This window comes from Mixophyes fleayi, chromosome 3 (assembly GCF_038048845.1).
Source record: "Mixophyes fleayi isolate aMixFle1 chromosome 3, aMixFle1.hap1, whole genome shotgun sequence".
Classification (NCBI taxonomy): domain Eukaryota; kingdom Metazoa; phylum Chordata; class Amphibia; order Anura; family Limnodynastidae; genus Mixophyes; species Mixophyes fleayi.
The window spans coordinates 214,258,418-214,273,599 of NC_134404.1; the positions used below are offsets into that span (position 1 = coordinate 214,258,418).

A 15,182-nucleotide genomic window follows, 5' to 3' on the forward strand; every position below is an offset into this window, starting at 1 on the left:
TCCACTTGTCAGTGTTAACGGTGCAGTGTCACCTGTTGTCTGTAGCTAGTATTGTGGTTTATCTTCATACCCTTGTGCTGGGATGCTGTCGACTGTGCTCCTCCATCTCAGTAACAGACTGAGGGCTGTAGCATCACACACTCTCAGTCTGTTACTGATATGTGGGAGCAGCAGCTGGCAACATTACAGGTACAATCCACCCTCTGATAGAGATTATCATGGGAGTTCCCAGAGAAGAATACACTGAGATTGAAGGAATGATTGTCTTTTTACTTTATTGCAATTCTATGAATCGAGTCACATACATATCATGTTTGACATAATATAGCAGAAGTAGCTTTCCTTATCTTCTGGAAATATGGTAAATGGTGAATTGATATGTAACAAAAACAAGATTCACAGCACGTGTTCGAATCATAAGCCACTATTCAGCTGTAACAATGAATGCAATGCATGGTTCACACAGAAGTTTTAGCAGTTAGACAACTGGTAGTTGTTGATTGATTCCAACATATACTATGAGCTACAAATTACATTTCTTTGTTCTATGCTTTATTTGTAATTGACCGAAACACAATATGTCTTACAAATACAAATCTTTGAACTAATATAACATATCATCTAACATAACATTGCTACATTATAAATTTAGATTTTTGCTTTCCAATTGGGTCTTTTTCATACCATCTTCCAAACAGAGTTGCACTTAATAGTGGATGTGAAGAAATACCAGATTGACTAATAAGGCGTCCATCATTTAACACCTGGAAGAAAACATAAGTGATGATGATAAAAATTATACATTAGTGTAAGTTTTGCATTACCAAACAACTGTACTGACGTCACAATATCATGGTAAGGTTTTTCTATCTAAGAACTCATTTAAATGCATGTTCATTAGAGTTTGTTAGTACAGTGTCTAAAAAAGGATTTATAAGGCTCAGTTCTCCATGTTCTTTCAATATATATTGTAGCTATATGTTTACTATATTAATTCTTGTGAAACTTAAAGTTTTATTAATTACTACAGGCAGGAGAAACATAGTTGGATAGAGGAACATAGGGGAAAATGACAATATTCAAAGAATAAACAACAGTAACCTGAGTGATGTAGGTCATGAATTAAGATACTTGCAGAACCTAAGCAATTGTTGCATAATGAACACTAGACAAGTATTCAAAAACAATACTGTTATTTCTAGATCGATCTGCGTTTCGGTCACACATAGCAATCTCCACCACTGGTTCTCATCCAGAAAAAACAAAATGAATATAACAATAAAATAAAACGAGGAGTTTTTGGTGCGTATGATCCAAGGAGTAAAATTCTCATAAATGACATGGAATTTCAACAAATCAGTCTATAATCTATATCCAAAAACAGTCATACAGTTCTTTAGGAGGTGGTAATTGTCTTTCTTGTTGTAAGAATATCCTATCCTTCATCTTTTTCCCTTAACCTATTTTCCATTGTATTTATGTAAAATTGCAGCAGACTTATTGGAGGCTACTACTTGATTTGATCTGAAATGAATATTGCTCTGCAGTTTTAAATTGTCTATTGTATATGCCTTTTTTATATGTTGTGGTGTGACCCAATCAGCCACAATATTAAATCCAGCCTTCTAATATTGTGAAGATCCCCCTCATGCCGAAACAACTCTGACCATCAGCAGCAGCAGCAGCTAATTATATAGCGCCACTATTTCTGACACGCTGTACAGAGAACTCACTCACTTCAGTTCCTGCCCCATTGGAGCTCACAGACAAAATTTACTAACATACACACACAGACAGAGAGAATGAAACAAGGGTCAATTTGATAGCAGCCAATTAACCTACTAGTATGTTTTTGGAGTGTGGGAGGAAACTGGAGCAGTGGGAGGAAACTCATGCAAACACAGGGAGAACATGCAAACTCCGCCCAGATATGGCAATGGTTGGGAATTGAACTCATGTGCTGTGAGGATTTAGTGCTAACCACTAAGCCACCGGGCTACACATCAAGGCATGGACTTTACAAGACCTCTGAAGGTCTCCTGTGGTATCTGGCACCAAGACATTAGCAGCAGAACAATTAAGTCCTGTAACTTGTGAGGTGGGGCCTTCAAGGCTCAGACTTGTTTTTCCAGCACAGATGCTCGATCAGATTGATATCTGGAGAATTTGGAGGCCAAGTTAACACTTTGAACTCTTTGTCATCAAGGGCAGGCTGGACCGCGGGGCAGGGGGGCAGCAGGCACCCGGGCCGCTCAGTCTAACGGCTGTTTGGCCTGGCCGCCTCCCCCCCGTCCCCCGGCGTGGATGCAATAATTTGTTAATATTACCGGTGGTGTCATTGCGTATCACGCGATGCGGCCGCGTCAGTGCACAGGCGGCCGCATCACATGACACGCAATGCGGCTGCCTGTGTGCCCCGCGGGCTGATACCTCCCAGCCCGCGCCTGTTTGTCAAGTTCCTCAAACCATTCCTGAACAATTTTTGTAATGTGGCAGGGTGCATTATCTTGCTGAAAGAGACCATTGCCATCACGGAATACTGTTGCCATGAATGGGTATACTGATCTGCTATAATGTTTAATGTTTAGGTAAATGATACGTGTCAAAGTAGCATCCACATGAATGTCAGGACCCAAGGTTTCCCAGCAGAACATTGCCCAGAGCATCACAATGCCTCTGCCAGCTTGCTTTTTCCCCATAAACATCCTGGTGCAATATCTTCCCCAGGTCAACAATGCACGCACACCCGGCTGTTCATATTATGTAAAAGAAAATGTGATTCATCAGACCAGGCCACCTTCTTCCATTGCTCCATGGTCCAGGTCTGGCACTCACATGCCCATTCTAGGCGTTTTCAGTGGTGGACAGGTGTCAGCATGGGCACTCTGACTATCATAGCCATCATTAACTTTTTCAACAATTTGTGCTACAGTAGCTCTTCTGTGGGATTGGACCAGAGACTCCCCCCATGCATCAATAAGCCTTGGGCACGCATGACCATATCAACGGATCACTCATTGTCCTTCCTTGGCTCACTTCTGGAAGGTACTAACCATGGCATACTGGGAATACCCTACAAGACCTGCCGTTTTGAAGATGCTCTGATCCAGGCTAGCCATCACAATTTGGTCCTTGTCAAAGTTGCTCAGATCCTTATGCTTAACCATTTTTCCTGCTTCCAACACATCGACTTCAAGAACTGACTGATCACTTGCTGCCTAATACCCGAGCCTTTCACAGGTGCCATTGTAGCAAGATAATCAATGTTATTCCCTTTACTTACCAGTGACATTAATGTTGTGACTGATCAGAGTATATCTATATTTATCTATCTATCTATATATATATATATATATATATATATATAGATATATATATATCTATATATATATATATATATATATATATATATAGATATCCATAGATATAGATATATATAAATTTTGTATTTATATTTTCCTCATCCTCCTCCATGGCAGCATACACTATGGAGTTAATCCTCCTTGCACTTGAGTTAGGGCAGGAAAGTAGACACACCAGAAGGGTATATAGGGCCACTCCTCCCTCCTCACTGCATCTTCTTTCCTGTCCTTGTAGTAAAGACAGGATGTTGAGGTTTGAAATTGATATGCTTGCTTACATCTATTTTTGCCAGGAGAATAGGGGATATTGCTTCCTGAAGGTCTGGCAGTTGCACATCTATGAGTGCTTATGGAGCGTAGGTGGTGGAATCGGCCTTCTCATGGAGCACTTTTTATAGGGGCTTGCATCCTCTGGCAGCCGTGAGAAGTTACATGGCACAAGTATTCGATGCCCTACTTATAGGAGCTTGCATCCTCCATAGCTAGGAGACCTGCATAATATAAGGCACGGTGTCCAACCTGGGTGATACTTTCTGCTGTTGGTGCCACCTCCCACAGCAGTGGTGGCTGTTTTCTTGCCTCAGTGCTTTAAACATTATGCATTGTTGGAATCAACATTGTAAAGTCATGCACAATGTGACGCAATACATGCTGGGAGGAGAAAAGCCAACGAATATATTGCTAGAAGCGGGTAGTGAAGTCTTGTATGCAACAGGAATCCACACACTGAACCAAACAGAACAAAGGCGAATATGGAGAAAAACGGTTCCAGGGACGCAGGTCAGGGTAAGTACCAACAATATATTTATAGCAGTAGATATTTTAGCTAGTTAGTGTGCAGGCTGATATTAGTCTACAATATTGTCTCTAGGTTAGAAACCCAGAGAAGGTGCAAAAAAAATCCGAAAAATTCTTTGTTGTGGGATTTGTAACAAAAGTTGTCAGAAGGCTTTACGGGTAAGATAATTAATGTATTTCCCTTCACTTATAAGGATGTAGCTCTAGTGGGGAGGTAATCAAATTCCAAATGCAAATAATACTGACACAAAGAATACTGACAAATGGAAAAACTAAAAATACTGACAAGTAGGAAATACAGAACGTTATAAACAGTGACATGCACGAAATCCTGACGCCATAAATACCAATATGAAAGAAATGGCAGCACACATAAAATGCTGACAGTATGATTGCCGACAGTGAAAATGCCAACAATCACACTGCCGGCATTAACAGGGCAACGTTGTATACAGTAAAAATAGATGAATTAAAAAGTTGTTTTTTTTTTTTAAAGCTTTGGGTCCCCCCTTATAAGCACTATTAACACTAGCACTGCCCGCCTACTGCTGGTTTTCGTGAAACTGGCAGGAAAAAAAGCGTCTGGTCACCCCAATTTCATAAAAACCAGCACTACGCAAACCAGCCTGGGTGGATGGCACTACAGCAGGGGGACACGCGGCAGGGGACCCCCTGCCATACTGACAATCTAACCCCAGGCTGTTCAGCATTGGGCTGGATTCCCTAGAGAGTGGGGTCTACAAAAAAATTGTGCAGGCCCCCCCTATAGGAATACACACCCCTGGGGCAGTGGGTGTAGGGTAACAATGTGCAAGAAAGTGAAAAAGAAAGAAAACAACATTTTATAGTTTGTGAAACTAGTCTCAGCCAGCCCGGGGCACCATGGCAACCAGGGCATGCTGGTGAATTGTTTAAAAAACACAACACCCTCATTCACACCACATTACTTTAATAAAATAAATAAAATCCCTAAAATAAAACACAACTCTCTCTTTAAAACCACATCCCTTTATTAAAAATATCCCCAAACACTTACCATCAGATGTCTTCATCTTTTCTTCTAAGCTTGAAATCCAATAATGCTTGAAACCATGTGCAAAACAAACCAAAATATAGCAAAGGTCCTGTAGCTGTCCAAAAAATGTAACATTGCAGGTCCAGGAGTAGTTCAAAAATAATAAAGGCCAAAATAAATTATATTCCAAAAGTCCATGTAAATATAATTTTTTTTCGGTCAGAAGACCCCCTTTTGTATCCTAAAGTCCATGTAAATATCTTCTTTTCTTCAGTCAGAAGACCCCAATTTGTAATCCAAAATGGGGGTTCGAAATTCGTACTATATCCCTATAGTGAACAGTAGAGGTCTCCCCCTCGGATGGTTGAAATGTGAAAAAGGATGAAAATTGTATTATCTGAAATTATTTATTACTAAAGATGATTTACTCCAACTGCTCCAACTGAGGTCTACAAGATCAAGATCAGTTATTAATTTTGCTTCAGAATATTATGGACCTGATTCATTAAGGAAGGTAAGGCACAAAAAGGAGTACATTTTCTTCTGGACAAACCAGTTACAATGCAAGGGATGCACATTAGTTTATTATTTTGCATGTAACTAAAATATTGACTGTTTTTTATGTAGCACACAAATCATTGATAGCTTTATTTTTGCACTGCACTTTAAAGTTGTTCTAGGACATGCCCTACCCCAACTATAAATCTGTTGCCACATTTTAAATTTGCCTCCCTCTCCAATACAACATGGTTTTGCCAAGGTGCAAAGTTACTCCTTTTTTTTAGTTTCCATAATGAATCAGACCCTATGAGTCTGGTGTTCAGCAGGTGGAATCAGGCATGTCTGAACTATGTGATGAATATCCAGCTGTGTGTAAAGAGGAACTTAATTTCAGCATGTATTTGTTAAAAAAACTTTTAAAAGTCATTCACGAGATGGAAACTGAGGGGCAGTCTTTGTAGGAAGCTTTGTTTCAGGGACATAAAATGAAGGGTCACATTTCTTCAGTGAATAAAGTTATCAGCAGACTAATATCAGAAGAATTGAAGTTCCTAAATAGCAAGAAGAATTACAAGCTCTCTAGGCCAAGGAGCCTTTTTTTGATTATACATAAGGATAAGGTTGTGCTAAGAACCAATCCAAAGTTCCTGCCAAAGTAGTCTTATAATTCCATATCAATCAAGAAATTGTTCGACCCTTGCTATGTCCAAACCCAAAAAACTCAAAAGAAAGGAGATTTCATTGTTTGGACTTGGTCCGTGGCATTAAAATTTATTTGAATAGGACACAGAAATTTAGGAAAACAAAGAAGTTATTTGTTTTAATCAGCGGCAATGAAATATTGAACCAGCTTCAAAAGCGTCAGTGGCAAGATGGATAAAATCTTGCATTAGAGAGGAATACATAGTAAAAAAGGTGGATGACCCTCAAAGCATAAGAATACATTTAACAAGAGCCATGGCCACTTGAATTTAAGAGTTTCAATAGTTTTCTTACATTTTAGATGGTGTAAAGGTTTGTACATTTTGTTGTCTATGATAGATATATATATCTTCCACAAGTTCTAAACAGAACAGACCAGCATCAGTATTTTAGAGTATTACTCCGAAGTCAAATTTAATGCGACAAGTACATGCTGAGCGTTACAGGCACTCAGCCCAACGTCTGTTTCAATTAAAAGTGCTGACTTTCATTAAGGGCCTTCTGAAAGAAACAGACATTGGGCTGAGTCTCTGTACTGCTCAGAATGTATTTGTATTTTTTGTAATAAATGTGACTTTGGAGTTATACTCTAAAACACTGGTACTGGTCTATTCTGTTTAGAATTTGTGGAAGCTGGATTGTTGTTATGGACTGCGCTATTTGCTTGTTTGGATTTGTTTGTGTATTGAGTGCTTCCTCTATATAGAGATATATATATATATATATATATATATATATATATATATATATATATATATATGCACTTGCTGAGTATATATACACTCTTTATGGCTTAAGGAACAAGATTTCCTGTCAGACATGTTAGTACACATAGGAGCTGATTCAGAGTGTGATGTAAGCAAGTTTGTGTAGAGGTATTCATACTTTATCTTTTCATATATCTGTTTAGTATGTGGGACATTTCAGAGCCTGTTTGGAACACATGGTAGGCCACTATAATTGCCAGCGTTGACTGACATGCTTCTATTGCGGTACTATTCCTTGACACATGAACTGGATATGGTACCAAAAAAGTAAAATCAAAATTCTGCAGCAACTAGAGAGTTATTTTCACTGACTGAACATTTACCTGGAACATGTTAGGAGCCAAATGAACATCAGTCAGCAAAACTTCTGGGAAAACAAAGGAAGTGGAAAAATTCCCACTGAGAGAAAAAGATTCAAATCTAGTTGAAGAAGTCTCTACAGGTTCCCCGCATGACTTTAAATCCATGCTTTCACATTTCAATAGTGTGCATACCTGAAATATACAGAAAACACATCTTAAAATCTACCAAATGGCTTCCAATTATTCCCAAAGTCGTTTTACAAATTATTAACTATACATTATTGTTAAAAATAAGAAGCAAATATATTCTCAGTTCACTGTATAGAAATGGCATTGCTAGTTATCCTTATGTTGGAGCCTTCCTACAACTATATGGCCACAAATAGACAAAACACCTATCATACAAACAAAACTTATATTTGAAACACAAAACCACTAACTTTTCTTTACATATTTGCGCATCCTGCCTACCTTTACTCATCTCTGTACCATTTTGTCAAACCTATTGTCTATTGCTCATCTCTTATCCCTTGGTTTCCTACTTGCCTTCTCTACTTGCATCTTTTCTCCCAACCTTGTCTGATTTTTTACCCCCTTTCTAACCAAGCCCCACAATTATGTCGCTATTGTCTGCTCTTATTATATGCACCCTTGTTTCCTCCACTAGTCTGCTCCCACTGTCTCCTTTTCTTCTTAACTTTGATTGTTTCTGCTTCCACTGCGTGCCACCCTTCAGTAACAAAAAGCAAGCTATTGTGTCTGTACGATTTAATATACAATGTAAAAAAGGTGATAACCGCTATTTTACATTGTGGACTTCAGAATGTACTATCTTTGCATTTTTGAAAAGTAAGATTAATCTCCACCAAACAAAGTTACCTGTAGATAGTATTCCCCTTCAACCAGATGTAGACCATTGAAAACACCAAAGACATAAACCTCATCACTGTGTTTCTCCACCATTTTATAACTTATGTGGCAGCATAGATTTTTTTGACAAACTGTATACTCTCCATGATTAGCATTAAGTTCAGTGAAGGTGTAATTATCATCAAAAATGAACCCATTGAACACATTGCTACCAGATCGATATTTCTCAATGTGAGAGGCATACAAGTTCCATTTGGTAGGAGTATATGTTGAAGAATTCCGTGGATGAGATCTGAGTTCAGAGATAAGCAGGCCTCCTGTTTCATTTTTCATGTTATAGTAATATGGTTCAACTTTGTCTGGGGAGAAGATTCCACTGCCTAAAAACAGGAAATATTAGTAGAATAGCTCATTAGGAGTAATATGGCACTTTTCAAAATAGTAATGCTCCATTTACTAAAAGTGTTGTTGTGATTATTATTATTATTATTATTATTATTATTATTATTATTATTAAGACTACTACATTCACTTATTTTTCTAACATAGTTCTGTTGTCACCAAAGCAGACAGTTGTTCAATATTATCTAGTCAAAAATATGCATGTGAATCAAGGTTTCACAGTTAGAACAGTATTCAATACAAGGACCCAGATAAATAGTGTTATGAAATTGTTCCACAAACTACATCTTGCAATTATAGCCACAGAGCCAGGCATATGATGAAAAACAGTGTACAGTTTATTGCAGAGAAAATAACAATCCAGAATGCAATGAACACAGACCAGGGTCTAAATGTATCAATATGCGGGTTCTTCAACACCCACGTGTTCAGCCTCTTCCGCGATTAAATTTCAAGCGGCGCTGCATTGTAAAGGGTTAACTTCCCTTTACAATGCAGCGCCGCTTGAAATTTAATCGCGGAAGAGGCTGAACACGCGGGTGTTGAAGAACACGCATATTGATACATTTACCCCCAGGTCAGAATATAATCAGATTTTTAGGAACAGCAGATAGCAGGAGAAATGCAATTGTCAGGTGATTAAAATATGCTTTACAAGGAAACATGAACTGGCTAAGTATGGATTTCCACAGACACAGAGAAAGCAGGCAGTGATCCAGGGAAAACCATAAGCAGGCTTAGGAAAATCAATGACCAGCAAAGGATACTGGCGGGCATATATAAGACATAGGGGTAAATGTATTAAGCTCCGGGTTCTTCAACACCCGCGAGTTCGGCGTCTTCGGCGTTTAAATTTAAAGCGGCACTGCATTGTAAAGGGAAGTTTACCTTTACAAGGCAGCGCTGCTTTAAATTTAAACACCAAAGACGCCGAACTCGCAGGTGTTGAAGAACTCAGAGCTTAATACATCTACCCCATAGTCAGGTGTGGATGATTAGCTAGCTGTGCTAGTTGATCCCTGGTATTGGGAAAGGCAGAACAGCAGCACCTCTGGAGAATCACAGGTGCTGCAGATTAATTTAAACACAGTGGGCCTGAGTCATTAAGGCAGGCATACTGAGCGCATCGTGCAGTTGTTCGCAGCGGCTCGTAAATCGGCTCTGCATACTCCCGGAGTCATCAAGGTGTGAATCTCCAGATACGTGTGGTGTTGACTATGGGTGTAGTTTCACTCTGCTATACTAAACTAGACACTGCAGGATGCGTACAATACGTATGTGGAATCTGAAATCTCAAAACAACTCACAGAAAAAAAATATTAATCAATTAATGTTACTGTCAATAATAGTCATTTATGATTATAAATGGAGATTGTATAAAAAAAAAAAAAATAATTTTTTTTTTTCCTTTGAAAAACATTTATTAGGCTGTCCTTAATGTCTACTGTACATAAAATACATTTTTACAGTTGCTCCTGATTGCAGACACATGTTATAGCATGCATACGCTACTGACCCAGGACTTAGACTAGACCAGTGTTGGCTAACCTGTGACACTCCAGGTGTTGTAAAACTACAAGTCCTAACATGCTTTGACAATACTTAGAAGCTTATTCTGGAAGGGTATGCTGGGACTTGTAGTTTCACAACACCTGGAGTGTCACAGGTTAGCCAACACTGGACGAGACCCTTAGCTGGTGCAAGAGATACGGCAGAAAAACAAGAAACTTTCACACACGCAGAGCTTCATTTTGACGTTGCTGCATTCGCGTCAGTTTTACACGCCCACATTGAGCATCTAGTACAGAAACACGCCCATTCCCCGCCCCGTTCACTCCCCGAAATCCTAGGCCGTCGTAACTGTCATTTGCGTTGGCCAGGCGCTGGCTGGCACATTTCAGCCCGGGGGGCGCACAGGCGGCCGCATCACATTACACGCGATGTGGCCGCGTCATTGATGACGCGGCCGCATCGCGTGTCATGTGATGCGGCCGCCTTTAATAATCAGGCAATAGTGCATCTGGCCCTAACAGCGGTGAGACTGAGCGGCCCAGCCCGCCCCTTGCGTTGGCATACGGAAGGGACTTGCTTTCGTTGACGGCCAGTGTCCTCGTTCTGGGCATGTGCAGAAGGGAATTGCGCACAATACGCACAAAAAACAGAGATATGTCCCTTAATGACTCAGGCCCACAGACACAAGACAGATCATAACAAATAGTAATGCAAAATGAGTTCACTAATAAATAAATCAGTAATTATCATAAGAACTGTTGCATAACTATTATGGAAGACTAAGTTGGTAAGTATAAAAATGTAATTCCAACAAGAGTTAAGGTCCACAGAAAAGATACATATTCAAACAAAGTAGGGTTGATGCTGCACTGACTGTCCTCCAAACCTTTAGAGTTGAATAGGTGGGTCTTGAGCAAAGATCAATATAGTGTGTTAGCATCTGTGGATCTGGGTTTTAATATATCCTTGCTGTATGTTGGTGTAACATTCCCACAATTCGAAAAATTGCATTTTTCTTTGCTAGAGTGTCTAGATCCATTCTAAAAATCTTCCCCCCCCTATCTCTCACAGTGATCCTCTGTCCCTGTGGAAAGATTCCCAGAGTTGTCCATTCAGGCAGAAAGGGTAAGAAGCCTACTAAGTTTTCCATTTCATATCTTCTAAGTCTGAGCCAAAAACTCCTATCGGGCAACCCCATAGGCCGTTAAACAGATCTACTCCTGCAACATTACATTAGTGAGTTTTCTGTAGAATTACTCTATTTAAGTGTGATTTCTTAAGAAGTGAAGAGACTCTCTTCTGTTTAGTTGGAGCATTTTAAAATGTGGTATGTGATGCTGGGAGTCAAGGGTATGTGTGTGAGATTGCATGGTCAACCTACCCCTCAGCTAGCATATCGAGGAAAAAAATACGGTTGAGAAAATATGCAGAATCTCCTTCCCAGCCACCGGAGAGACCGGGAGTACCCATGCAGCCAACCTCAGAGTAATTCTGTATCAATGAAAAGGCACACAACAGTTTAGTACAATATGAAAAAGCTAAAAGTAAGCTTAAAATGCAAAACAGTGCATTCACATGAGAATTTCCTTTTATTGTCAACTAAATAATCAAAAAATGGGCGGATACGCATTGGTAGCTTAATAGGAAGAACGAAATAACAAGAAGAGTAATGGGGCTTTATTCCAAGGTGAGAGATGTAGCTAACAACATGGAAAATATATGAGATATATATGTAACATTTCTATCCAATCATTGTTTATCAGGGTTATTGGTTTACCATGGTGGGCAGGGGGCTATTTATGTAGCACCAGAATCCTCTGCAGAAGTATGGGAGTAACAAATAAAAGTTAAGAGGGCCATGCTTGCACGCTTGCAATCTAAAAGACAAATATGAGAGGCATCTGCAGTAAATACTGGACAGCACGATGGCCTAGTGGTTAGCACTTCTGCCTCACAGCACTGGGGTCATGAGTTTGATTCCCGACTATGGCCTTATCTGTGTGGTGTTTATATGTTCTCCCTGTGTTTGCGTGGGTTTCCTCCGGGTGCTCTGGTTTCTTCCCACACTCCAAAAACATACTAGTAGGTTAATTGGCTGCTATCAAAATTGACCCTAGTCTCTCTCTGTCTGTGTGTGTGTATGTTAGGGAAATTAGACTCTAAGCTTCAATGGGGCAGGGACTGATGTGAATGAGTTCTCTGTAGAGTGATGCGGAATTAGTGGCGCTATATAAATAGATGATGATGATGATGATACTGATCACTGATGAAAGAACAGATTCATATGTAGTAAACTCCACAACATTAAATTAAATTCTTGCAACTTAAAAAGCTGATGACTATGTACTGCGAAAAGAAGAGAAATAAAGGAAGCAATCTCATTAACTGGTCTCTGGTTATGACACAATGACATATTGTATGAACATTAAATCCATTAAACTTGGTTCTGTCAGTGTCGGACTGGGGCATGAAGGGCCCACCGGGGAACTGCAACGCTAGGGGCCCACCAGAGGGGGTGTGGCCAGTCATTATAGAGGCGAGACTAGACGCTAGAGGGGGAGGGGTCAGCCCACGAAGTACAGCTAGCACCATAGTGTAGTATATAAAGAATGCAGTGTGTGTATAAAGAGTACACAGTCTGACCTGCCCCTTAGATTGGGCAGAACAGTCACCATAAATCGGGATTGTCCCACTAGACCAGGCTTGGCTAACCTGTGGCACTCCAGGTGTTGTGAAACTACAAGCCCCAGCATGCTTTGCCAATATATAGCAGCTTATTGCTGGAAGGGTGTGCTGAGACTTGTAGTTTCACAACACCTGAGTGCCACAGGTTAGCCAAGCCTGCACTAGACTCAGAATATTTGACAGACTGTCCTACCTGTTCTTGTCACTTTTACCACCTGTAGCTGCTGGTTTCTTTAGTTGCTGCTTGTCTGGATCTTGGAATGTTGAGGGCCCTATTTGGAAAAAATAATGGGTACATTTAGAAGATTCCAACCAGCCCTGGCATTAAATCAATAGGACCAAAAATTAATACTTAGGCCTTCCTCCAGCCCCAACATTAAAGTTATAGTATTCCCATTTAATAAACCTATTTCCCTCCCTCCAGACAGCCCCTGCAATAAATCGCATTTATGTATACGTATAATAAATATACCTATTTCCCGCAACCGTCACTGCCATTAAATAATTCATATTCACATTTAATTAAAAGCCCCCAAACCACCCCATCTTAAATTAAATTGTCCCACCTTCACCCTACAAAGAAAATAGCACCCATTATTTAGCTACCACCTACCACACACACATTACATTGCCACAAGCCCGCTGTGCCATCACACACACATTACTGTGCCCCTTAATCACCATGCTGGGCCTCCTTATGATCACACTGCGCCCTCCATGCTGTTTTTGCCCCCCCTTCATCACCCTGTGTCATGCTGCTTTTGTTCCCCCCTTCTCCTGGCCCCCCTTAACTCTGCCATCATGCTCCCCCTTCACTCTGCCTTCATGCTCCCCCTTCACTCTGCCTTCATGCTCCCCCTCCACTCTGCCTTCATGCTCCCCCTCCACTCTGCCTTCATGCTCCCCCTCCACTCTGCCTTCATGCTCCCCCTTCACTCTGCCATCATGCTCCCCCTCCACTCTGCCTTCATGCTCCCCCTCCACTCTGCCTTCATGCTCCCCCTCCACTCTGCCGTCATGCTCCCCCTCCACTCTGCCGTCATGCTCCCCCTCCACTCTGCCGTCATGCTCCCCCTTCACTCTGCCGTCATGCTCCCCCTTCACTCTGCCGTCATGCTCCCCCTTCACTCTGCCGTCATGCTCCCCCTTCACTCTGCCTTCATGCTCTGCCTTCATGCTCCCCCTCCATTCTGCCATCATACTCTGCCTTCATGCTCCCCCTTCATGCTCTGCCATCATGCTCTGCCTTCATGCTCCCCCTTCATTCTGCCTTCATACTCTTCCATCATGCTCCGCCTTCACTCTGCCATCATGCTCCCCCTGCACTCCCCCTTCAGGCTCCCCCTTCATGCTCCCCCTTCATGCTCTGCCATCAGGCTCCCCCTTCATGCTCCCCCTTCACGCTCTCTTTCTTTCTTCCATTCCCTCACTTACCTTTTCTATCTGATTCTATCTTCTCTTCTGTCTTCTGTCTTCTGTCTGCGGCGCTCCTCACTGAATGTCGGGCGTGATGACGTCATCACGCCCGGCATTCAGTGCGCACGGAGCCGGCGCTGCAGACACGCAAGGTTTATTTTGTTTTTTTTTTCTTCAGTTACTCGCTCCCCCACCAACGAAGAGGGGAGCGATCAGGGTCGGGGCCTACCGGGGGATAGACCGGTCCCCCGGCGGGCCAGTCCGACACTGGGTTCTGTGGAACAATGCATATTGTAATAAGCCAGCTATGTGTGTTACTGTATGTGTTTATGTGAAAATCTTCTGTAATAAAAAAGTGTTTAATAAATATTTTGTATCAGAACCCCACAGAATGAGTATTGGTGAATATGTTATATGAGTAAGGCAAATATTAATCTCTGCTAATGTAAAGTCAGATGAATATATTGTAAGAGAAATACACAGAATTAGGCCAGGTTCCCTACAGCATTATTTTTGTGTTTAAAAGCATTAGCACATATGGAGTGAAAATGCATGTCATGCATTTATTACTAGCATCTCCACTAGCGTTTAAAGAAATGATTCCCAAATGAATATAAAATGATAAATGAACATGGGTAGTACAAAATGCATTCTAAAAAATGGAACGCAAATGCAACTCTAGTGAAAATGCTACAAGTATTGGTAACATTAGAAACAATGATTTCCACTGACAAACCTATTCAGATGCATTTGATTTGACAAAAACTGTAGTAAAAATGCAAGTAAAAGATGCTAATGGGTATTTTTCTCATCCAGAATAATGCCGAGTATGTTAACTTATTAATTGATG

The 15,182-nt window shown here is 40.8% G+C and overlaps 1 protein-coding gene across 2 annotated transcripts in view; it reads right to left on the reverse strand.

Moving 5' to 3' along the window:
• Positions 1 to 256: 256 nt before the first annotated feature.
• Positions 257 to 15,182, reverse strand: part of LOC142144362 (pantetheinase-like) — a 53,625-nt gene continuing 38,699 nt past the window's right edge. For both annotated transcript variants that reach the window (XM_075203096.1, XM_075203095.1), the window contains exons 5-7: positions 8,327 to 8,697; positions 7,469 to 7,639; positions 257 to 764 (exon numbers count right to left, since the gene is read on the reverse strand). In XM_075203096.1, the coding sequence (XP_075059197.1) occupies positions 636 to 764; positions 7,469 to 7,639; positions 8,327 to 8,697 (671 nt within the window). In that variant the 3' untranslated portion in view covers positions 257 to 635. The remainder of the gene's footprint in view (positions 765 to 7,468; positions 7,640 to 8,326; positions 8,698 to 15,182) is intronic.